The 24,114-nt window shown below is 54.5% G+C and overlaps 1 protein-coding gene across 2 annotated transcripts in view; it reads right to left on the reverse strand.

Moving 5' to 3' along the window:
* Nucleotides 1-574: 574 nt before the first annotated feature.
* EFR3B (EFR3 homolog B) overlaps nucleotides 575-24,114 on the reverse strand; it is a 68,235-nt gene continuing 44,695 nt past the window's right edge. For both annotated transcript variants that reach the window (XM_026656353.1, XM_026656354.1), the window contains exons 7-20: nucleotides 21,949-22,107; nucleotides 19,653-19,764; nucleotides 16,149-16,200; nucleotides 15,402-15,574; nucleotides 14,479-14,554; nucleotides 12,601-12,762; nucleotides 9,128-9,259; nucleotides 7,886-7,953; nucleotides 7,126-7,253; nucleotides 6,529-6,620; nucleotides 3,766-3,814; nucleotides 2,840-2,946; nucleotides 1,839-1,888; nucleotides 575-1,149 (exon numbers count right to left, since the gene is read on the reverse strand). In XM_026656353.1, coding sequence (XP_026512138.1) covers nucleotides 1,044-1,149; nucleotides 1,839-1,888; nucleotides 2,840-2,946; nucleotides 3,766-3,814; nucleotides 6,529-6,620; nucleotides 7,126-7,253; nucleotides 7,886-7,953; nucleotides 9,128-9,259; nucleotides 12,601-12,762; nucleotides 14,479-14,554; nucleotides 15,402-15,574; nucleotides 16,149-16,200; nucleotides 19,653-19,764; nucleotides 21,949-22,107 — 1,466 coding nt within the window. In that variant the 3' untranslated portion in view covers nucleotides 575-1,043. The remainder of the gene's footprint in view (nucleotides 1,150-1,838; nucleotides 1,889-2,839; nucleotides 2,947-3,765; nucleotides 3,815-6,528; nucleotides 6,621-7,125; nucleotides 7,254-7,885; nucleotides 7,954-9,127; nucleotides 9,260-12,600; nucleotides 12,763-14,478; nucleotides 14,555-15,401; nucleotides 15,575-16,148; nucleotides 16,201-19,652; nucleotides 19,765-21,948; nucleotides 22,108-24,114) is intronic.

The following is a 24,114-nucleotide window of genomic DNA, read 5'->3' on the forward strand; positions in this document are numbered from 1 at the left end:
GATTGGCTCACACAGCGAGTCCTCCTCCTCCAGAAGCTCACGACCCCCTGCCACTTGGCTCTAACAGAGAATCTCCTTTAGCTGTTAGCAGTATAGGGCTGAGCCATTCGGCTTCTAGGCTCCCACTCCATGGAGCGGGAGACACACACACAAGCTGGTTCATGACAGGAGCCATTTCCCTTTCAGTTGAGAACATGCAGGAAAAGTTAAGGGTGTTTGCCTTGATTGTACCTATCTGTCAATCAGCCCCTGTGTCTTCTTAAATCAGCATTACTGGAAAGGCAAATAGGCATCCGATGTGTAGGACCCGGCGGCACAAAAATAACCTTTTTTTTTTAAAATATGCATCCAACTGTGATGACTAATTTTACGTCTTGGGTCAACCTGCCTCTTTGGCTGCTTTGCACTGTCTTAAGGCAACTAAGATTCACCTTTCGCAACAAGTTTGGGTCCTACTTTCAAGTACACTTAGTCTGGCTTTAAAATACAGAAGACCTCAAGTTTCGACAGCAGCTCCTTGCTAAGAAAGAACTCCCTTAACCTGACCAAAGGCAGAGAAACGCGAGTGACACTGTCACTGGCATAGGTCCGCTTTATGTAGTGGGACATCAACACGCCAAACACACTCTCTCCGGGGTGAGATCTAACCCCCTCCACAAAAGTCTCACCCGCTTCTAAAAAGGGAAGCTAAAGCAAAACCCAGCTACCCCTGTGCCCTCCCCGACTTCTCGCGGCCGGAGTCACGGCTCTGAAACCGTTTCCTGAAAGTTCTTGAGTCTCATGCATTGTCAAACCCTGGAGGTGAAAGTAGCTGAGAAGAAATAGGGTGGCAAAGAAAAGTACATTCGATTTGTGTAAATGGCGGAAGGATCGTGGGGTGGTCTCGGGCCACGTAGCTCTGGAAGAGGGAAGACTGCCAAAGAGTCCACCAAGAGGGGTTATTGAGTTCTTCAAGAGACTCGTTTTTATTCATGCAGAAGGCGCGTTTCCCCCTTGGCTCCAGTTGCATCAGGGCTTGGCCTTCTCTCGGCATGCGCTTCGACTCAGTACACGCAGAGATCTGGGAACTTCATCTCGTACACCGGGATGGAGTGGTTCTGGGGCTGGCCATAAGCCGCCGTGATGGTACCAGACGGGCTCGGGGGTGGTCTGGAATGTCAGAGACAGAGGGGAGAGTTACAGGTGGACTCCCACATTTCATCAAACCGGAAAAACAGGACCCAGCCCGGCCAGTGGTTCTGCCCAACTCTGACTCGCTGTGAAGATTGCAAACGCTTTCCCCCTCCCAACTCAGGAGCCGGTCACCGTGTTACCAGAAGGTGAAGACTGATCACCACTCAGCTGATGTGAAGGCACAAATCCAACCTAGTGCCTCCACATTAGGGCCAAACTGGAGAGGACAAGGGGGCGTGCCGGGGTCTAAAGCCCAGCGGAGACACTGACAACTTTGGGGAGTTGGGAACATGGGAGAGAACCATCCAAAGCAGATCAGAGGCAAAGGGAATGACGGTGAGGCCTGATACAAGGGAGAGGCTGATCTTGCTGCACTTACTGGTGACATCTCTGCACCTTCCCCCACTGCAGCTGCTGTCCTGTGTACTCTGCTTGCCTGAAGCTTTTTGGGGCCAGGGGGCCTATTTCCTCCCACGTTCTGATAGAGCCAAGCACGTCTCCAGTTGTAAGATTGCGGCTGCCCCATGCATGTCTCAACCCAGCCCTGCGCTTGTGCCCCAAGGCACAGGCCATCCAGCATTGTAGTTCACAAGCCTCTCCCCCCTTGCAAACTGCTGGCAGCCCTCTCCCCCGACTGTCCTCTCCCCAAAGAGTCTGACGCTCACCGGATAGTGATCTCAAAGATCTGGTTCAGCTTGCTCTGCAGCAGCGAGGCCTGCAAGAAACAACAATTCCATTAATCGGAGGCTTCGCGCCCCGACAGAGCTTGTTACAACTGCAGCGCCCGGACACATCGCTTCGGGTTTGCGTTCTGCAAGTCCTTGTGCGGGACACAGCAGGGTGCATAGTGCTGCAGCGCGCCAGGGCAGGCGACTGTGGGACACACTCCTTCACCCAGAGTCCTCAGTGCACCTCCACAGGACAGCTACGGAAAGCCGGAAGTGGTGCTGGTGATGCAGGTACCATGCTTCCCTCCTGCGTCTGAACTGACCAACACTGCAGCATGGTGTGAAGTGGTGCTTTGAGATCCCAGCTTTCATAGGAGATTGGGATCTGGAGTCCAGACTAATTGGGGCCGTTAACGTTTCCCTGACATGTTTCACAGGAGCAGGGTGCCCTGGCCAAATTTAGACTTGGATAATTCCCTGCTGTGGTTTTAATTGGATATGGGATTCTCCACTTCCTGTCCCAAAGGGCAGTGCAATGGTGCTGTCTGCTGCTTGAGAGCTGCTTGAGAGAGTGGCTGATGAGATCCTTATCTCTGATGCATAAGGGACTTCAGGGTATTTACAGCAGAAAGGTCTAAATATCATTCACTCCTGAAGACCACCTAATTCTGGAGGTCTCACAGCTTCAGGGAGCTGACGGCTTCCTGTGCTGTCACAACCACCTCTCCCATGCGTCACCCACAGGGTTGGAACTCGGAACATACTACAACATCGGTCTCCACCACGTGAGCTAAAGGAATAGCTTAACTGGCGGGTAGCAGTAGTAGGGTGTTATCTGCTAGCAAATCAGCCATTAGCCGGGGTAGGAACCACACTTTGCGGTGTGCTACGCTTTGGTTTTATGACCCATTGGGACGGGCCCAGCACGTCCTCCCAGTCTACGTCATCTCCACGGCAATGCAGAGCTGGTGGGTGAGATGCCAAAAGCAGAGACTCACCCGGGCACCGCAGTGAGCTGCAATCTCTTCAAAAGGAGCTTTCTGGAACTTCTCCACCACCAGCCGCCTCCTCTCCCGCTCCTGCTCCTCCACGGCAACGCTGTCTACTAAAGCACCCGGGGGGGACAACAAAGCAATGGTGAAAAAGCTCTGCGCAGCGCCAGGCACACAGGCCCAGAGTCTCAGTCATTCTGTTCATGGGTTCTGGGGCCATGCCCAGATCCTGCCCAGCCCCTAGGGGATAGCATGCTCTTCTATGAGCCCTGGGGTGCAGAGAATACCCGGAGAGCAGTGCCTTCCCCCACTCCTCATCTCCCCTGCATGCCAGGTGGTGAGAGCAGGCTGAGCGCCACACTGCACAGCTACTGTATTTGGATTTGTGGGGGGCTCAGCACCCTTGGAAAATCAGGCCCCACATGTCTCATTCTGGGCACCGACACACCCCAAAATCTGGGCACCCAGACACCGACGCACCCCAAAAATCAAAGGACACATTTGAAAACTTTGGCTTAAGCAACATGCCCAAGGTCAGAAAGAGAGTCAGTGGCAGCAGTTCCTGGCTCCCAGTGATGTGCTCAGACCATTAGCTGGCCATCTCTCCAGCCCTAAAGGGGTCTCGCTGTGAGAGGCTCGCTGGCCAGGCAGTGCGGTGGGCCTGGGGCAGAATTTGTGCCCTGACACTTCCAGTCATGTTCATGGAGCAGAACAGCAAAAAGAGGGGACGTTTTACACCCCCTGGACACACACACAATGTGACCAAACACAGCTCGATCTTTCCTCTGTGTGCAAACTAACTTAGGCTTAACAGAGCAGCACCTGGGTGATAATGTACAGCCTGGGCATGCAGAGGGACAGACAAGAGGATCTAATGGTCCCGGTCTGGCCTTAAACTCTGTGGCACTCTGAAAGATCGCTCAGTTACTTACCAATTGCTTTCTTCAGGGTTTCGTACGTGATCTCTTCAGCGGGGGCTCTCTAGGGGTAGGGCAAGAAAACAAAGATTATACCTCCAGGGCTATTTCATTTCAGAAACAGACCATGAGGTTCTAGGGTCTTGATTCCTCCAGTAGTGTGGCTTACCACTAGGAGGCGATACCTTTCGGGGCTCAAGACAGGGGTACCTGGGTGAAATTGAATGGCCTGCACTGTACAGGAGGTCAGCCTACATGGTCCAATGGTTCCTTCTGGCCTTAAACTCTATGAAGGTGCCGACTATGGCGACCTCCTTTTCAAAAGGCAGAAGCGGGACACATGCAGGAGCCCCGCCCCTTCTGTGGCCCCACCCTCTGCTCCTCCTCTCCCCCAGAGGCCCCACCCCCTGCTCCTCCTCTTCCCCCCCCCCAAGGCCCCGCCCCCTAGCCAGGCCAGAAGCCAGAGTCAGGCCATGGTAAGAGCGGCTGCCCAGGGAGCCCGGGCCACTGTGTGGCTCCCCAGACCCTCCACCTGCCCTGGTCAGGGGGCTGGAGTGCCTGAGAGCAGCCCCTGGACCACATCCTCACCCGCTAGGGTGCACTGCCTAGGGCAGGTGATGGGTGCAGGACTCTCCAGGTGGCTCTTACAATGGCCCGGTTCCATCTTATAGCCTGGCCAGGGGTGGAGCCTCGGGAGGTGGGGGTGAGAAAGGAGGGGCAGGGCCCTGTGGCAAGGGGCGGGGGCTAAGGCCCACCTCAGCCCCCCAATACAGGAAGAGGCTGGCACCGCTCCTGAGCCTTGGGCAGGCGCAGGGGCACCACAGGGAATCCGGGACCGGGACATGAAATGTACATTTCGGGGCTGTCCTGCCCATTTCGGGACAGGTGGTCACCCTAGGGCCGACAGGTAGGAAGCCCAGAGTCTATGGAAAAGGATAAACAAGAAGCGGCTGCCCAAGCAGTGGCTTTCAGAGAGCGAAGCAATCAATCAAACACGCTCTTGGAAGGTAAATGCAGGAGAGAACCGCCATGCGGGAGCTCTTCCGGCTCCCTCCCCCCAAGGATGGGACACAAGCCGTGATTACCCAGCCCTGGCCGCCAGCAGGGGCGTCAGGCTGTAATAATTCGTGTGTAGGACGCTGGTGGGCACAAGGCCTGTTCACCTCGCCCTGCTGAACACATGAGGAGTGAATTATTACCCCATCGCTCACGGCCTGCAGCGCCCAGACGCAGACACAGAGTGCTCGGCCAAGCATACTAATGAAAAATTATACGGTGCTTAAGTATGTCACATTATCCTGTTAAAACAGGAGTTTATGGGGAGAGAAGGCAGGTCAGGAGATGGGAATGTTTAGCACCAGGGGGAAGGCTCGGGCTTGTCTTTTATAGGTATTTCGCTCCCACAGATCCTGTGCATTCAACATAGCTGGAACCCCAGCAAGGATCTGTATTAAGACCAAATTCTCTGAAGATCCTGGGGCTTCAGGGAGGTTTTAGACTGAGGGCTTGGCTACACTTGCAGATGTAGAGCACTGTGAGTTAAACCAGCCCTCAGAGAGCGCAGGAGGGAAAGCGCTGCAGTGTGTTCACACTGTCAGATTCAAGCGCACTGGCGTGGCCACATTAGCAGCTCTTGAAATGGCCACAGAGCAGTGCATTGTGGTAGCTATCCCAGCATGCAAGTGGCTGCAACGTGCTTTTCAAATGGGGGGGGGAGAGTGTGACAGGGAGTGTGTTGTGTGTATGTGGGGGGAGAGAGTGGGTTTTTGGGGGGCTGAGACATGTCAGCATGCTGTCTGGTAAGTTCAGACAGCAGCAGATCCCCCCTCCGCCCCGCCTCTCTCTCACACACAGCATTCCACACTAATGGATGCTTTGTCCCGGAGCAGATAATCAGCCGGCTGTCAGAAACTGAGCTTTGAAAGGGCATATCCGCATTCCTGCAGCGATTCCAAAACAATGACAAGAGTGGCCACTTGACTTCAGGGGATTATGGGACGTTTCTGGAGGCCGATCAGAGCGCAGTAATGCAACACCTCGTTCACGCTGAGGCGCACTCTCACTGAGGTGGAATACCAGGAGCGCTCTAGCCGTGGAGTCAGAGCGCTCGACGTGCCTTGCCAGCATGGATGAGTCGTGGGTTAGGGCTGCTTTAATGCACTCTAACTCGCAAGCGTAGCCAAGCCCTGAGTCTCTCTCTAACCACACGTGCAACATGGAGTCAAGTCCCCGGCTGGTGAACAGCGAATCTCAGAGGCCAGGCGAGCAGGGAGGGGTGTATGGGAGCGGGTCTTCGCCAAGATCTCAACCCGGTGGAAAGAAGGGGAAAAACAATCCGGGGGATGGCGGAAGGGAACGATGAGGGGAGATGAAAGAGCTGCCCAGACACAGGCTGTCTGCAAAGCACCCGCGCTGGGGGAGATGGGAACACTCTGTAAGCACTGGGGGAGAGGGGGGAAGAGAATGTTCTGGATGGGGCTAGAAGTAATGGGCTCAGGGAAACGTCCGCAGGAAAAGCTTCCCAGGCAGGAAATCGTCTCCCTGCGGGTTCACCCTGCATGATCTAATAGGGCTCTGCCATCCCTAGGTTTGATAGGAAAATGGCTGTCCCAAGCAAGCGCCCCCCTGCCGATCCAGCCGGCTCAGGACACTGGGCACCGGCAGAGGAGCCGTCTAGGCAAGCCACAAAAACCACCCCTCCTGCTGGTGACATGGTGTAATGACAAGGACAGTTCTCAGGCTGGCCTGAGCAGGCGGCCAACGGGCAGCCCACAGTACCTCCTCTTTCTCGGGACTGTTCCTCGATTCCACTTCGACCTGAAGAGAAATGGTCTCGCCGATGCTCTTCCTCTTGGACAACCGATCTTCGTCTGGAAAACAGGGGGAGCCAACCCGTCAGGAAGGCAGAGAGGGGAGACACCGTTTGGGAGGGGGGCTGTCTGGGTCAGAAGAGGGAAGGATGCAGAGGTTGTGGAAGCTCCTTTGCTGGAGGTTTTCAGAAGGAGGCTGGAGCCATCTGACCGGGATGGTTTAGACCCAACAAATCCTGCAGCTCAGCAGGGAGTAGACTAGGTCTCTTCTGACCCTACGGTTCTACTTCTCTCTCTCCTGTAGTTATTTGGCCCCTGCTGCCATAGCGTCAGAGCTGCTCACAATGCATTCCTGCTCACAGCCCCCCTGTGAGGCAGGCCAGTGCAGTTATCCCCATGGTACAGGTGGCGCACAGAGACTAAGTGATTTGACCAAGGTCACGCGGGGAGTCTACGGCAAAGCAAGGACTCGAATCTCGGAAGCTAGCAACTGAGCCATGCCACTTGCATGGCAGGGCACTGCAATGGAAAAGGCTGCAGCACGCAGGGATGCTCTGTACCATACCTGTCAGCTGGGGGATGTAGGGGGTGCTGAGCCGGTCTGAATTATAACCGCTGCCTCCCAGCACCTCGCTGATCTTGCTCTGTCGGAAGAAGACCTCGGGCACTAAGTGATCCAGGCTCTTCGTCAGCCTGCATGATTGAACAGGGAGGAAAACAGGTGACGACATTGGCACGTTGCAGTTTGGGTTACCTAGGCCCTTGCTTTTCAGTGGCCTGTAGGGTTTCCAGATGAACAATTGGTGTTGGTCCTGCTTTGAGCAGGGGGTTGGACTAGATGACCTCCTGAGGTCCCTTCCAACCCTAATCTTCTCTGATTCTATGACTGGGACTGCTCTACCTCCCTCCCAGACAGCCAGATCAGTTCAGGTGGGCACAGAAGACTCTGACCATGATCCTCCTCGGATTCACACCAGCAACAGCAGAGTCACCCTGGTCTGAGCAAGATCAGAACCAGGCCCCTCGGCATTTCTGCCAGGAGGAGGAGATGCCACCACCCGGGGAGAGAGCTGATGCACGGTCTCTTGACTCAGTGAAGGACCCAAGGGAAAGGAAATGACTGGCAGCTTCTTCTCCAGGATTCCTCCTTCAACTCATCTGGCAATTCGAACCCACACAAAGGCTGCTAATGGAGAATTATAAAGGGCCACAGTTGGTCAGCGCACAGCTGCAGGCGACGGTTCTGACAGGTGCAGCAGGATTTCTGCCGCCGCTCGGAGCTCAAACCAAGGGTGACAAGTGCCTTTTACAGCAGGGGCACTTACCGGGGCGTCTCCACAAACACGTCTTCTGGGAGTAGGTATGGCGCCTCCTTCTGCCTCGTCTCGAGGACCTAGCGGGGAGGGGAGGGAAGAGAACCTGTCAGCGGCTTGTCCTCCATGCGGCAAGTTAACCAACTTAGCAAACATCCATGGGAACCGAACGTTCAGACTTCTTCGTTGAGGCCAGTTTAGTGCTGGGGACAGGGGCCTGACGGACAGCCCTGGAGACAACAATCCTCTAGCTGCCCCCAGAACAGGCGCTGCGTGGGCAGAGGCAGCACAAGCCACCCCACACACACACACACACACACACACCCTACCTCACCACCAGGCCTGCCTCCACCCTGCCCTGGAGCGACCCCCTCTCAGAGTGGGAGGGGAATTCAGTCTTCAGCCTCCCCGCTGAGACAATCAGCGAGGGGACCAGTAAGTGCTACCTGCGGGGGTGGGTTTCCTGATGAAGGACTTTTCAGCTTGGAAAAGAGCAGACTAAGGGGGATAAGATAGAGGTATATAAAATCATGAGTGATGTGGAGAAAGTGAATAAGGAAAAGTTATTTACTTGTTCCCATAATATAAGAACTAGGGGCCACCAAATGAAATTAATGGGCAGCAGGTTTAAAACAAATAAAAGGAAGTTCTTCTTCACACAGCGCACAGTCAACCTGTGGAACTCCTTGCCTGAGAAGGTTGTGAAGGCCAAGACTGTAACAGGGTTTAAAAGAGAACTGAATAAATTCATGGAGGTTAAGTCCATTAATGGCTATTAGCCAGGATGGGTAAGGAATGGTGTCCCTAGCCTCTGTTTGTCAGAGGATGGAGATGGATGGCAGGAGAGAGATCACTGATCATTACCTGTTAGGTTCACTCCCTCTGGGGCACCTGGCATTGGCCACTGTCGGTAGACAGGATACTGGGCTGGATGGACCTTTGGTCTGACCCAGTATGGCCGTTCTTATGTTCTCTCTGGTCACAGTTGACCGAGACCCTCCAAACTCATTGCACACAGCCCAGCCAACAGGCATGATTTTCAGTGGCTTTCAACCTGGGCTGGATTTGACCTGGTGACCTAGGGCCAGGTCAGTGTCTGCTGTAACACTACAGACCTTGGGGGAGTTCCACCAGCCACGGATTTGGCTAGGTAACTGGGCCACTGCAAGCCCATGTCTCCCACTGAGAGCCGGGTTCCCTCCACCCCCCACAGCGTACAGCTAAGAGCCGAGAGGGGGTCCAAGCCGCACTGACCTCGTGGATGTGCTGGCAGAAGGCGGGCACCGTGGTGAGCTGGCTGATCAGATTCAAGTAGGCGGCGCCGAGGGCATAGAGGGCGCAGCGGTTGTACACAGGCAGGTTATCCTCGTTGATCTGGGCGATCTCCTGCAAAGCCCACGGACAGGGAGAGACCCGTCAGCATGGGCCAGACCAGGGAGCGGGTTAGTTTGTTAGCCAAGCAATGACAGGCGGATGGGGAGACAACAAACTAACTGGCAGGGGTTAGGACCAAAAAAGGTGTCACAGGGCGGCTGGCACTTTAAGGGGAGTTTGGCCCCGTCTCGCCTGTGACCATAGGCACTGATTGTTATTTTTCCCTGGGAATGCTCTACCCCGAGGCCCTGCCCCCACCCCCCAAGGCCTCACCCTCGCTCCGCCTCTTCCTGCCCCCACTCTGCCCCCTCCCTCAAGGCCTCACCATCGCTCCACCTCTTCCTACCCCTGCACTGCGCCCTCCCCCAAGGTCCCCGCTCGCTGCCCTCCCCCAAGTCCCTCCCCCAGCTGACAAACTGCTGATCCACAGCCCCGCGGATCAGCTGTATCTGGTGGTTGCTGAGCACCCACTGTTTTTTTCCCCATGGGTGCTCCAGCCCCAGAGCACCCACCGAGTCGGTGCCTATGCCTGTGACGGATCAGCTGCCTCCCAGCCAGCCATCAGGTGAGCCTACAAGCCAGCAAGTGGCTCAGTTGGGATGGAGAGCTACTGGCGCAAGATTGGTTCCTGTGGCAAGGAAGTCGGATGGTGGAAAGCTGAAGGCAATAGAGAGGCCACTACAGAAGACCCCTGGTTAGCCGGGAAGAGATGACTGATGTGCTGAATTTACACGGAAGAAATAAAGCTCAGGGCCTGAAACAGACTCCGGTGTGACGCTGGTTCCTTCCTGGGCAGCCAGGCCAGCAGCCTACAGCATGGATGGGATATGAACATCCTAGTGGGTGGTCCAAAACCATGTGAACTGAGTGGGGAGGGGAGAGCCCATATAGCTGCTTCTCCACCTCAGTGCTAGCCCCGTGTGGGCAAATGCTGAGATGTCTACGTGCCACACTGATTTAGGCTCAGAAGCCGGATGTCCCTTTAACCACTTCATGCATCTTCTCTGTCTAATATTAAGTAAATGTTCCACTGAAACCAATCCATCACAGAAAGGTAGTAGCTAAATTCGTCTGCATTTGTCGAACATACGGCACTAGGTTTCCACCTTATTACCAGGTGGCTTTGCTCACTGCCATTTGTGTGTGCGATAGGTGAGTGGCAGGGCAGGGCTGCTGTCACGTTCGTGTTTTGTTTTCCAGTCTGGGTTTACTGGCTGCGTTGCATTTACTGGTTCATTTTTGTATTGCTATTTATTCCATTGTCTTAAGGTACCCAACGGCTTCTAGGTACCCGATGCGGAGAAATAAAAGAATATTAGAATGTTAATCGCAGTGAAAGGCTAAAAGAGAAGAGGGGTTGGTACTGCCTGGGCGAACATGGAAGAGAAACGGTTCTCAAATATTCATTCAGATTTTGAAACTTGACTGTGTTCAAGGCTAAGATGGCGGAACTTACAAACCAAGGGGGCGGAATGAAAGTGCTGCTGTAATTCCCATATTACTCCCGAAGAAATTCTGCGCCAAAAAATTGAAAAAATTCTGCGCAAGTTTTAGAATTCTGCATATTTTATTTGTCAAAATAACACAATATAATCACACCATTTTCAATTATTTGCTGACAAGTACACCTCTACCCCAAGATAACATGACCCAATATAACACGAATTCCGATATAACGCGGTAAAGCAGCGCTCCGGGGCGGGCGGGGCTGCGCACTCCGGCGGATCAAAGCAAGTTCGATATAACGCGGTTTCACCAAGAACACGGTAAGATTTTTTGGCTCCCGAGGACAGTGTTATACACCTGGAGTAGAGGTGTATTTTGAAATAAATTACCAAAGTAATTGAAAATGGTGTGGTTATATTGTTACTGTGTTATTTTGACAAATAAAACATGCAGAATTTTGCAGAATTCTAAACATTTTAAGGTTTGGTACAGAATTCCCTCAAGAGTATCGGGGTTCTGTGTGGCGCAAGCTGGATGCAGGGAGCTCGGCCGGGGGGGAGGGCGGGGGGGTTACAGGGTGCGGGGGGGATCTGGATGCACAGGAGCTCATTGGGGGGGTTCTGGGTCAGGGGGAATGGGACTCTGCAGGGGAGTCCAGGTGAAGGTAGTTAGGGCTCGGGGGGGGGGGGGGAATCAGGGTGCTGGGGGAGTGGGTTTGGTGGGGTGGGGGTCAGAGTACAGCTGGCTGGGGCTCAGTGGGGTAGGGGGCTCCCAATGCAGGGGGTGAGGCTTAGGGAGATGAAGGTTTGGGTGTCGGGAGGAGTTAGTGGGGAGGCTCCTGATGCAGGGGGTGTCACTCAGTGGGACTCGGTGGGAGGGTTCTGGGTGCAGGGGTGTGTGAGGCTTGACAGGGGGATTAGGTGCAAGGGCTGAGGAGCAATGGGGCCAGGAAGTGGGGGGAGGGGTCACTGTATGGGAGGCTGCTCCCCCTGTCCACCCAACCCCTGTGCGTTCAGACACACACACCGGCACCCAACCCCCTCTGCCGAGCCTCACACCTGCACCCAGACCCCCCCCCCCCCCAGACCCCCTTCTCCCCTCCCCCCCACAGTGCAGAGCTTCCTGCACCTGGGGGAGGGTCTTGGAGGTTGATCTGACCCAGCCCCAGCTGCCCCGTGCAGGGGAGAGGGAACTCTGACTCTGTCATCCTCCTCCTCCCCCTCTCTTCCCCCGTCCAGCCAGGACTAATGTCCCTGGGCAGCCGGGGAATCCCCAGATCCCCACACTTCCCCTCGCACTGACTTCTCTCTCTCCTGGCTGCCTGAACAGACACGCCCACGCTGCCGGGGAGGGGTGAGTGCGCACTGGTGCAGCTTCTCTTGGTTTCCACACAAAAAAACATTTTTCTGTGGGGAAGCAAAGACAATCTGCAGAGGGGGATAGTTCTGCGCATGCGCAGTGGCGCAGAATTCCCCCAGGAGTCCCACATCACACAGCTCTCCTGCAGCCCCTCAGAACATGAACTGTACCAACCTCGCCGCACTGAGCCAAACCTGGATCTCATTTGCATGGATAAAAATCTGGAGTAACCCCGTGGGCCTTCCCTAATTCAATATCGCAGCATCCATGTGGGGAAGGTAAGCATTACAGACGTGGGGCCGCATCCTGATCTCCACTGGGCCAGTGTAAAACTCCATTAAGTCAAGCAACATAATAGAGCCCAGAATCCAGCCCTGGTAAATTTCTTTTCACCCACTAGCCAATGTGGAATTTACACCACTTTGGTCTGTCTGCTCCATGCCTAGCTGAGGTCCCTGCGTCGATCCCCTCTTTGCACCGACGGGGAGAGGAGCCCTCTACGCTGGGGGCCCCGCCTCCAGGCCCCTGCACTGCTCACACGATCCTACCTGCACTGCCAGCACCAGGCGGATCAGGTCCACCACCACCTCTTCGTTGGCCAGCTCGATGCTAATGAGTGCCAGCATGCTGTAGAGCGCCTCGTAGTGCGGCTGCACGTTGCTCTCCTCTTTGCTCGTCAGGTAGATGTGTCTGTAGAGCTGCTGGGAATGCTGCCGGAGAGAAGAGAGCACGGCACCATGTAAATGGAGCCCAGGGGAAATACAGGTTAGGGGGGAGGGGGATAGCTCAGTGGTTTGAGCATTGGCCTGCTAAACCCAGGGTTGTGAGCTCAATCCTTGAGGGGGCCACTTAGGGATCTGGGGCAAAAATCACAGGTTCTCGTTGGAGAGGTGTAACAGGAGCCAGCCAAGCACGGCACAGGTCACAGTAGCAGATGCTTCTACCCAGCCTTCGCTAAGTACTAGACACATTAGCCCTATGGCAACTCTGTTCGTGGGGAGCCGCTGCATTCTGCCTTCAGTGGCATCTACAGCTCCGACGGGCAGAATCTGACATTCAAGGGGAACAGTTCTGCCATTGGAGTCTGTGTTGTATCCACCAAGCAAAGTATTGACAACTTCAACAGAACTTTATTTACAGTGGAAGTCTTTTTTCTAAGCTGTAGCTGCACACTCTGTAACTCTCCCAGCCTCCTCAACTCCTCCCCCCTCCTTCCTGTTTCCTGTCCTTTCAGACTCCCAACAGCCAGTGCTCCCAGTTCTAATAATTACAAGCACACCACAGTCTGATACTGCGAGAGGCCGAGCACCTTCTGTAAGGAGCCGAGACCCCTCAACTCAGCACATCTCAGAGCCCGGCTCCTGATTCCAAAATACATCCCCAGTCCAGAAAGCACACCAGGCCCACTGAAGGGATGCAAGCACTGTCTTAAGCCGGGGCGCAAGGCTGCACGCCCTTTGCCGTCCAGCTTTCCTCTAGCTTCCTATCCAATGTTTCAAACTAGGTTCCTTATTGGTTGTGTTTTGGTCGCTCCTGAGGGCCCCCCCATCACACTGGGTCTACAACCCATGGATTTCCCCAGTGGTCCGTACAGAAACTCACCACCAAATCCTGGCTCCACTAGGCAGCTGCCTGTGCAGATTCACATTAAGAGACGGATGCTATAAAACTGCGGTGAGTCCTTTCTACCTATTCCCCCACCCCCAGGGCAGATCAGCAGGGATGTGGAAGCTCATTCTCCTACTGCCAGAAGCCGTGGGTTTCAACCTCAGGATCACCACCTCAGCATCATGTCTGAGGAATCCAGAGTTTCTCCAGTCCTAAAATTTCATTGTCAACTTGAACTCGCTTTTCTAGTTGCAAAGGAAATCTTGTGCGTTTAAACAGGGTAGAATCCCTGTTATACAAAATGAGGGGACCAGAGCATCAATGAACAGAAGGCACATGTGTAACTTACTAGATAGAGTTTTCAGAGCCTTGGGATTCTGTGGTAGTTGCAATGATTGAATGGGCGGGTAGAAGTAGGTTCATTTACTCTATAGCAAATGAACCTACTTCTACTGGGGAATATGCAGGGCCGAAAGTGGGCATTCACTCATGAAAGCTTATGCTCCAATACATCTGTTAGTCTTTAAGGTGCCACGGGACTCTTTGTTGCTTTTAATGGATGGTCTGGGGATGCAAAAGAACATTCACGGGGCAGTGAGTGGAGATCAGCTATTAGAATCCAGTCAGCGTATCTCACACGATCACTGGGTGCTCCCAGGCACGGGTGGACTGAGATGTTTCCTCTCTTCTCAGCCACGCTGCTCCACGACATGGGGAACCGGGCCACACCCCTTATCCGTGTCACATGCGTTTTGTGGGAGAGTGAGCTGGCACAAGAGCCGGCCAGCTGCTACCATCAAACAAGCCCCAGCACCTACCTTCTTCATGAAGACGGTATCTTGGCGGGAACACTTGTCCACTTTCAGCTTCAGGACAGAGATGTCATTGATGGTGCTACAGTTAAAGAGACAAGGGGAAGGGAAATCTAGGACCCAGATGCAGCGGAATATTGTAGGAGGAAGAGAATTGCCCTTCCCTTAGCCTTCCTGGTAGAATACAAATCTCCTCCTCCACTCGCCCAGCTACAGCACCACCTACAGGGAGTAAACTAGTCTGGCAAGAACCGATGCTGGAGGCCTGTGGCATATTTTTAAAGAAAACTGAGCTATTAAGAGATGTAAAACACTAAGCTATCGCCTGACCATAGTTCATCAGCAGTAGCCCTGTCCTATTCCCGCCCCTGCGCTTGTTTGCAGTTACGGTCACTTGTATGTAACAGCATCATCTCAACTGTAAACTCCCCGACCGAGTGTCCGGTCTCTGTGTTCTGCAAGGCTCCCAATCAATGCAGTATTAGGTTGGGCATCTAGGCTCTGTGACATGAACACAGGCAGTAGGAGGAGTACTTTCATCTTTAAAGGGTTTTACAGGCATTAATTAATAATCATCACAACAGCACCTGTGAGAACAGCAAGTATCAATCCCCATTTTACAGAAAGGGAAACTGAGGCACAGGAAGATTAATGCTCAGCATCCCAAAGGAAATCAGCAGCAGGACCAGTAGGTGCTGGTTCCCAGTCCTGGGATTACACCCCCAGATTATGCTTCTCGACATTTCTTTACTAACATTAAAACTTAATTTTTGGAAAAAGGACTATACTAATTTCAGGAAACGTGCGTTAAAGGGCGCGTATATGCCTGTTGTAACATGTGTAGGTGCTACCACCACCCATAGGTGCCCGACGGAAAACCAGAGGCTGATCCCAGCCACAACCCTTCCGCGTGAAACACGCCAACGCACCTGATAGTTGAAAACTTGGGCCTGTTTCCATGGCGGTCAATGAAGCTGATCAGTATCTCAAGGACAAAGAGACGCAGGTCGGCGTCTTCCATCAGTGCGGCCGAGAGCAGCCTGTCCAGGAAAGAACTGGGCAGGGCCGTGAGCATGTTACTGCACTGGAAGCCCGTGGAGACCTGCAGGTTGCACAAGGTGGAGGGAGAGCAGACGGGGGATATTAGCCCGTGGGAGAAACGTCCCATGGATAGAAAAGCATTTACTAAAGCTGGGGGATGGGCGGAAGAGAGTTGCTGGACCTGCCCGAGCTCCACTTTAACCCCTTGTGGCACAGGGAGCAGCTTGGCATGGGAGCTTCCAGGCAGCCCCCAACAGGCTATGGGATGGGCTGGCGCAGAGACAGTCATGAAGGGCAGCGACCACTATTCCAGCCCGCAGGCCGGGGCTGCACCTGCAACTCACACAGCGTCCCTAGCGTCGAAACTCCAGAAAGAGGGACTGGAAATCAAACCCATGTGGCACAGCAGGGTACTAGCCACAGAGCCACCCAGCCAGTCCTTGCTTTGGTACATTGGGTTCGAACATGGGTACTGTTCTTTGCATGAGGGTGAGCAGTCAAACCTTCCTGAGGACGAGCAGGTGCCCGCCCGCCCGCCCGCCAGCCACCAGCTGTCCCAGGGCAAGGCCTGTGCTGAGACTACGTGGGCAATCACTCCCAAACCAGCCACACCTGCTAAGGGACCCCGTTCGTACCTGCAGGAGGGATTTCAGCAGCATTATCTGAGTCAGGCGATTCCGATTCTCCCTGCAGGGGAACAAAAACCAACGTTGAACTCTGCACGGAATGAGACTTACAGAAACCCAAAGCAATCAGTCTATTCTCCGCGCCAGGGCTGGGGCAGGATTGTTCCCTAGGGGATATTTCCTAGTGTCTCGGCCAGGCGAGTTTTAACAGCTCAAGCAACGGTGGCCACAGGACTAACCTTAACACTGGGGCACTCGCTGCTCAACAGATGTCATTGCCCTTGGCTCCTAGTCAGACCCCTGCAGGCCACCAGACGTAATTCCTCTCTCCTTAGCATTCACACCCTTCTATTTGCAGACAGTCATCCTGCAATCACCCCCGGTTACTGCACAATCAAGCTCTCCAGATTGCGGGCTTCATTCTTGTACCAGTGCAACACGACTGAGTGCAGTGGAGACACGCCGGCTTTTCACCAGTCACTTGGGCGTAACGCATTCATTAGCCTCTGCTCTGTAACGAGGCACCAACCCAGGTTTCCATCATTTCATTTTTCGAGGTGAATCCTGAGGTCCTTACAGGGGGCTGGTCTCCACTGGGAGCGGACATCGGCTTAGCGAAGTCTCTCAGGGATGTGAAAAATCCACATACCTGGATGCAATTAAGCCAGCCTAACCACCCTGTAGACAGCACCAGGTCTTCTGTCCACCTAGCTACCGCCTCTCGGGGAGGTGGATTAACAGCAGCGAGTGGCTACATGGAAGTACTACAGCAGTGCGGCTGCAGGTGTACCACTGTAGCATTTTAAGTGTAGACACAGCTGGAGTTTTAACTCCGTCCGTGCTCCCTGGGTTAATTAACATCACGGGGAGTTTGCAGGAAAACGCTATCGTCCTTCAGCCATTTACAACACTTCTCTCCGCGCCCTCTATCTCTGAACTCCGAGGCTAAATCACACGGCAGGAAGCCGCATCCCACAAGGCTCAGTTGTGAGCTGTGACTTCCGTAGGAGCAAGAGCTAAGATACGCAACTTCAGCTACGCCAATAGCATAGCTGAAGTCGGCGTATCTTAGGTCGATTTACCTGGCCGTGAGGACGGCGGCGAGTCGACCGCTGCCACTCCCCCGTCGACTCCGCTTCCGCCTCTCGCCGCAGTGGAGTTCCGGAGTCAACGGCAGAGCGATCGGGGATCGATTTATCGCGTCTAGTGTAGACGCGATAAAATCGATCCCCAACAAATCGATCACTACCCGCCGATCCGGGTAGTGTAGACGTACCCTTAGTCTCCTGGTTTTTTTCCATAGCAAAGAACTAAATAGCATTATTCTACTCGCTGGGGGTAAAAGCTTTTCACACAAACTAGCCACGAGCGTGAATGCTGCTCTCTGGGCTGTTGTAACACAAATGGGCTGGCGCTTCATTAAATACCACACAGTTATCAGTGGTGCTTTAAGCTCCGACATGCCTCCTTCTCCAATGAGAACCACGAGAGCTTGGCCCACCTCTCTGGAAAGCTACAGAGAGATCTATGACCTGCTTTCATGGCTTTGTCCTTCTAGCTCCCTTAAGCTCTTCTAATGAAGCCACGAGACAAGTTAGAAGAAGCAGGGCATTCGTCACTAAAAGGAGACCAGGCAGTTCCTGCACTCTCCGGGCCTGACTGACATCTAGCACTGATGGCCCTTCGGGGAGCTCCATTTGTGCTCAGCAGCGAGCGGCTGCTATTCTGGATTTAGGTCGCATCCCTGGCTTTTATTCCCTTTCCCAACTGTACTTGTACCCGGCTCTAGTCACTGGCCAAGGCTGAACTTGTGACCTGACCTATGGGGACATCGTCTTATCTCCAGCTGTCGTGGTCTGCAGCTATAACGCCTCCCCCTCCTGGGAAGGACAGACTTCTCTAGAACCCGAACTACAGACTTCTAGCACTAGGTTCTGAGGGCCAAATTCAGCCCCTTTACTTCCCCACGAGCAGGCCCATAAATCAGAGCACAGAATTTACAATGTACGTATATGGACACTCCCCTTTGGAGTCAGTTACTTCAAGCGGTCGGCCGCCTGCACTTGGGCCGGAGAGCGGTCTCTAATCGCCAAGCTGATGCTAGCGATCATGGTATCATTCCCCCTGGGTTGAGACAAGGGAAACTGTCTTCAATGGGAGCTGTGAGTGCTCATCACCCCCGAACGTCAGGCCATAAGTGACTTGCTCCAGGTCATTCAGTGAGTCAGTGGCGGGGTGGGGAATACCGGCCAGGATTCCTGACTCAGTCTCCTGCCCGAAGCCCTAGCCCTCCGCACACTTCCAGCCTCTAGCAGAATAGTCAAGCAAACCCACATGGCTAATTCTGATGACGCTACTAGTCTCCTGTGGCCGTGTCTGCCTGAAAGGATGGAGATGCAGCATTAAAGCATTTAATGAGCAGCAGGTTTAAAACAAACAAAAGGGACGTATTTCTTCACACAACGCACAGTCAGCCTGTGGAACTCCTTGCCAGAGAATGTTGTGAAGGCCAAGACCAGAACAGGGTTCCAAGCAGAACTAGATAAATTCATGGAGGATAGGTCCATCAATGGCTATTACCCAAGATGGGCAGGGACGCAACCTCATGCTCTGGGTGTCCTTAGGCTCTGAGTGCCAGATGCTGGGAGTGGACAGCAGGGGACGGATCACTCAATAATTGCCCGGTTCTGTTCATTCCCTCTGAAGCACCTGGCATTGGCCACTGTCGGAAGACAGGACACTGGGCTAGACGGACCGTTGGTCAGACCCAGCGTGGCCGCTCTTTTTAAAGCTCTGCTCTCCCAAAGCTCTCTTGCCCCAGGAGAATGATTCCAGTGACATACAGCAGCTACGTTCTGAACAGACAGCAAAGCGCGAGAAGGAAGAGGGAAACCCTTTGCTCGTGACACACTGGATTCACACACCTCTCTAACTGCACCGTAAAGAGGCTTTGAAAGGGAATTTGGAGGGTGAATGCAGATGGAGAGCATGGCAGTCTGCAGTCCTCTATAGACACAGAAATGGCCGGGCAAGCTTCCTCGCCACGGCCCTACCAACGCACCAAGCACTGACCGAGGGGGCTGGCGTGAGTCTCCACGGCCCACTCGCTCCTTGGCGTCTCTGTTACTAAGGGAACCGGCTGTGGTGGGAGCTCTCATCCAATAAAAGCTGGACTGAGCTTCACCGCTCATTTTATAAAGGTCACAGATGGACACTACCTACCACCACCGGAGGCTGGATTTGAACCGGGGACCTAGAGGTGAAAGGCGTTTTCTACTGCACAATGAATCAGAGGAGCGGCCCCAAGAGTCAAAGGCCTTCCTGAAAACTGGTCCTGGATATGAACTAAAGTCTGGCCCAGTGCATGGCTGGGGAGGTAGGGGACACTTCCCCAGGGATCCCTGCTAGAGCGAATCCAAACCCAATTCTTGAGCAGCTTCCAGTGTGTCACCCGAGAAAGGTTCCCTTTTCGCAGGAGGGGCAGGGAGCGAAGAGAAGTAAATCTGTCCTCACCCAGCTTTTCCAGCGTCTATAGCGTGGTGCAGAGAAGGCAGCGGGACCTTGCTCATTATAAAGAGCATGACCTCTGACCTCTGATAGGTGGGGAGGGTGCTGGCAAAGGAACCTGAGAAGACAGACAGCACTAAGACCATGCAAGACAGTCAAGGCCAAGTCGCAGACGGAACACACGCCCAGTGCCCGTTTCCACAGCGGACGCCCACGCGCGCCAATCTCTGCCCTGGGTGGTGAGCGGGAGTCCCACGCAGATGCCAGGGTGGGGGGCAGAACTGAGCCCTGCATGTCCGTTTATCTACCCCACAACACGCCTGGCCAGAGCGAGCCCCCAGGCTGAATCTCAGGAACAGCCCCAAGGGGCCTTCCTCCTCTGATTCCAGCGAGCGGGAGCCGCGGGGCGGCCCACCGGCATTCATGGGAGGGGTTTATTTCACGGTAGTAGCAGAGGTTCGGTAACTCGTCACCAGCACACAGCTCAGGCGATTAGCATTTGGTCTTGACAGGCATCAAGCGGGACCTTTTAGCCACTCAGAAAGCCAAAAATTGGGGGGAAAGGCCCACCTTAACCAGCGCCCCAGGCAGCAGAAGTGGCCTTCAGAGCAGTAGGCTCCGGCACACCCTGCTCCGCTCAGCCACAGGCTTAGCGGCACACAGGGTCACCAGGTCAGGGGTAAGTACGTCCCGGCGGAGGGAGTGTCGGGGCCTGTCCAGCCGGTGCCGTTCCCTCTCCTCCTCCCCCTGGGTTTGCTCAGAGTCGTGAGTGGAGAATCCGCCCCGGCAGGGCGGCAGAGCTTGGCTACTGGGGCTAAGCAGCAGGCAGGCTGGCTGCAGGGCCATTCACGGCGTAGAGAACCAGGCCTGAGGAGCTTAGGCAGTGGCCTGTAGCAGCTTCCTCGCTCGGATTTCTCTGTCTCCCCCCATGTCCCTGCCCGACACTCACCCCCCTTTCTCGAGGGAGGGGTAAGGTGAACAGGGCCCAGATCCACCTCAGGCAGACGGCAGACAGCCGAGCCCAGCGGGCAATGGGCTCCCCCTGCTGCTGCGCCACTGCTCAGACCAGAGGCCTCTGTGACGGGCAGGCCTGGATCAGAGGCCTCCTGCCCCTTCACCTGGGCACCTGGAGACAAAACGATCCTACTCCAGCCATGTAAAGGCAGCTGCACACACCTAGGACTGCAGGGAGGCTGGTAGCTCGTAGTTAGCTCATGCCCACTATCTCTTCTTCCTCCCCGCCTCATTGCAAGGCTGGGCCTAAATTCTGAACTCCTTCACGCTGCTCCCAAACCGCACAAGGGCAAAGGGAAATCGCCTCCTAGAGCCAGAATCTCTCTGCAATTCCCTGGGTTCGTGTTTGGGAATTCTTGGGTGGATACTGCCCTCCGCTGGTATTCCACTGTCATTGCAAGACAAGTGCCACCGCTATTCCTCTATTCATCTATACCGCCAAGCTAAGGACAACAACTTTTCAATCGTTTGTTTGTTCTGCACCTCGGTCCCGATTTGCAGCCTCTCCTGACCGTGCACCAGTCAGGCTGCGAGTCTGATGTGGACAAACGGGAACCCAGATGACAGATCCATCCAAGTCACAGCCACTTATGGGCTAAACTGGATCCAATCTTCTGCCAAAGTATCAATTTCCTACAGGAAGCCAATTCACCCCTCTGGGAAACTGACAGATGAGACAGAAGTGAAATAAAGGGCAGGATAAAGAAGTGGGCGACAGTTCCAAGAAACTCCCGGGTTTGTGTTTCCCATCGAGCGGACTGGGAAAACCAAGCTGTTTTAAAAGAACCTCGACTGGGATCTGGTTCCAGCCATCGCTGCTCGGAACGATCGTTCAGTTCTAGGGCTCAGATGTCACTTTCCCCGAGCCTTTTCCCAACGCCACTGCTGCACTTCCCCCTTTGTCTGGAGGGCCTGACCCCAAGCCGAGTCTGTGGGCTTCGACGCAGACTCACAAGTCAGGCCGGACTTACATTTTCCTGGTGTTCCCTAGTGTTGAATCTGACTCAGTACGTGGGAACATCAGCCAATTAGATCCCAACTGACCTGCCCTGTAACTAGAACCCACCTGTAGGGCTGGCTCCTCCTTGGCTAGCTGATTTTGCTCCTCGATTTGAATCGTTTCCTGTTTTATGGGTCTGGTTTTCGCGACCATCAGATCACCCTTGTCCAACCCGACCGACAGCTGCAGCAAACGACTATGCCCTTATCCGAACACATCCTTGTTAGCAGAGCAGGCCCCTCCGGCCAACGGAGGCGGCGATGCCCTCCCGGCGCGCGACCTGCCTACCTGTGGTCTTGATAACGGCCTCTTGGAACATCCTCTCTTCATGCTCCTTGATGATCTTGGTACCGACGACGGCACAGTCATAGCTGCCCGTGAGCTCATAGTCGATGCTCAGCCGCAGCTGCCGCAGCAGGGTGTTGAACACTTCCAGCACAGTTGGTCCTGAGAAGGGCAGGGAGGGCAGGCAGAGGCATTAATCAAGAACACCACCTAGCTCTTAGAGCGCTTAAAGGTCAGTATCCTTAGCCCCAATTTACAGATGGGGAAACTGGGGCAAAAAGAGGGGAAGGGACTTGCCCAAAGTCACCCAGCAGGCTAAGCGCCGAGCCAGGAATGGACCCAGACCCAGGCCAGCGGTCTAGCCACTACACCACATTGGTCCCATTCAGCCAACGCTGCTACCCCTCCTGGGACATGCAGCCCCACTGTAAGCGAGAGGGGGCTGGTCACACTGGGATGTAACCTGACAAAGAAGAGGCCATCCCAGGCTTATGGTGCCTGCTCTTCAGACCCCCAGCAAAGACACCGGGCCACGGTGGAGAGGGCCACAACTCAACCCTCCCCCCTCCCACCAGTATGAACCTCACACTTCTACACTAGCAAAGATCTCACATCCAAGGATCATTTCCGAGAGCTCAGCCTGGGGTTTGCCAGCGCAGACAGGACCGAACGGGGCTATCGATTTGTTAGCAATCTGCGGTAAAGCCCTTGTTAAACCCAACTCAACTCAACGGGGAGTTTGGCCACAACTTTTATTGGATGAACTTCTGTTGGGGAGAGACAAGCTTTTGAGCCACCCCGAGCTCTTCTCCGGGTCACCGTCTCTCTAATAGCCTGGGACCAACACAACTCCAATTACGCTGCCTATGAAAGAGAACCCGGCAATTTTGCTATGGAGATGCACTCAGCCGCACGGACTTGTCCAGTCTTCAAGGTGCAAAGCATGCTGGGACTCAGGACACCTAGGCTCCGTTCCCAGCTCTGCCCTCTACCTGCTGTATCATCTTGGGCAACTCACTTCACTGCTCTGTGCCTCAGTTTCCCCTCCCATCCTTTCTCTCTCGTCTATTTCGATTGCCGGCTCTCTGGGGCTGAGACCATCTCTCACTGCGTGTTGGTGAAGCGCCTAGCACAAAGAGATCCTGTACTGCCAACAACAACTACCTGGTTTCTCCGAGGGTCTGTGTGTATCTGGTGCATCTCTGGCCAGAATACACGTGACCACATCCTTTTAAGGACTATAAATACAAGAAAGAAAGACACAGAAAAGGGGGCGGGGGAGGAAATGTATGCAAAAGCAAAGCCCAGTAAAATCCGGATGAGGTGAAACCTCCTTCTCTAACCACCTGCCTGCTCAGCTCCTTGTTCTACTGACCCCGTCTCATTAGCTGCTTTTTGCAAATGGGGAAACAGGCCCAGACTGGTTAAGAAACCTACCCTAGACCACACAGTGGGGCAGTGCCAGAGCCAGGAACTGAACCTAGGAGTTCAACTCCCAGTCCCCTGCAACAGACATTAGACAACGCCCCCTGGCCTGCTGGGCTTGAGACACTGAAGCTCAGAGGTGGGAAACCCACAGCCCCAGGGAATCCAGGATTTAAGAGAGTCTGATAAATGGACAGAACTCATTCATCTGCGTTTTTGTCCCGCTGTGCGTCAGGAGGCCAGGAGTGCAAGGGGTACGGAGCACAGGACTCCTGGGTCTCTGCCCCCCACTGCTAAGCAGGAGGAACCCCCCCGTCCCCAGGATTCTGTGATTCTACCGCTCGAAGCAGGAGCGCTGAGCACAAGGGAATCCACAGGCAGTTGCGCTATCCAAATGCCAGCAGCTCTCCTGTAAAGCCCATAATCCCAGTCTGCATGCGCTCAGCTCACCCCGTATAACCAGCCAGCCTACCAGCGCATAAGGGCAGCTGAGCTCAGGCAACATTAGGGGCACCTCCCTCGGCCCACCCGGGTCAAGGGAGTGCGGCTGCTGCCTGGGGTGGGAGCAGAGGCAGACCCCGGGTGTAAAAGCCTTGCCGTGGAGTCCCCTTCTCCAAACACACCACTGGCCGCTCTCAGATCTTTCCAGCCGGGAGTCAGAACAAACCGAAATCAAACCACTCTCCCCCCGAAGCTCCGACACTCCCTGCTCTCTGACCCGGCGCCCACGGTGCCAGCTGCTGG

Source organism: Terrapene carolina, unplaced genomic scaffold (assembly GCF_002925995.2).
Source record: "Terrapene carolina triunguis isolate 2854851 unplaced genomic scaffold, T_m_triunguis-2.0 Scaffold228, whole genome shotgun sequence".
Classification (NCBI taxonomy): domain Eukaryota; kingdom Metazoa; phylum Chordata; order Testudines; family Emydidae; genus Terrapene; species Terrapene triunguis.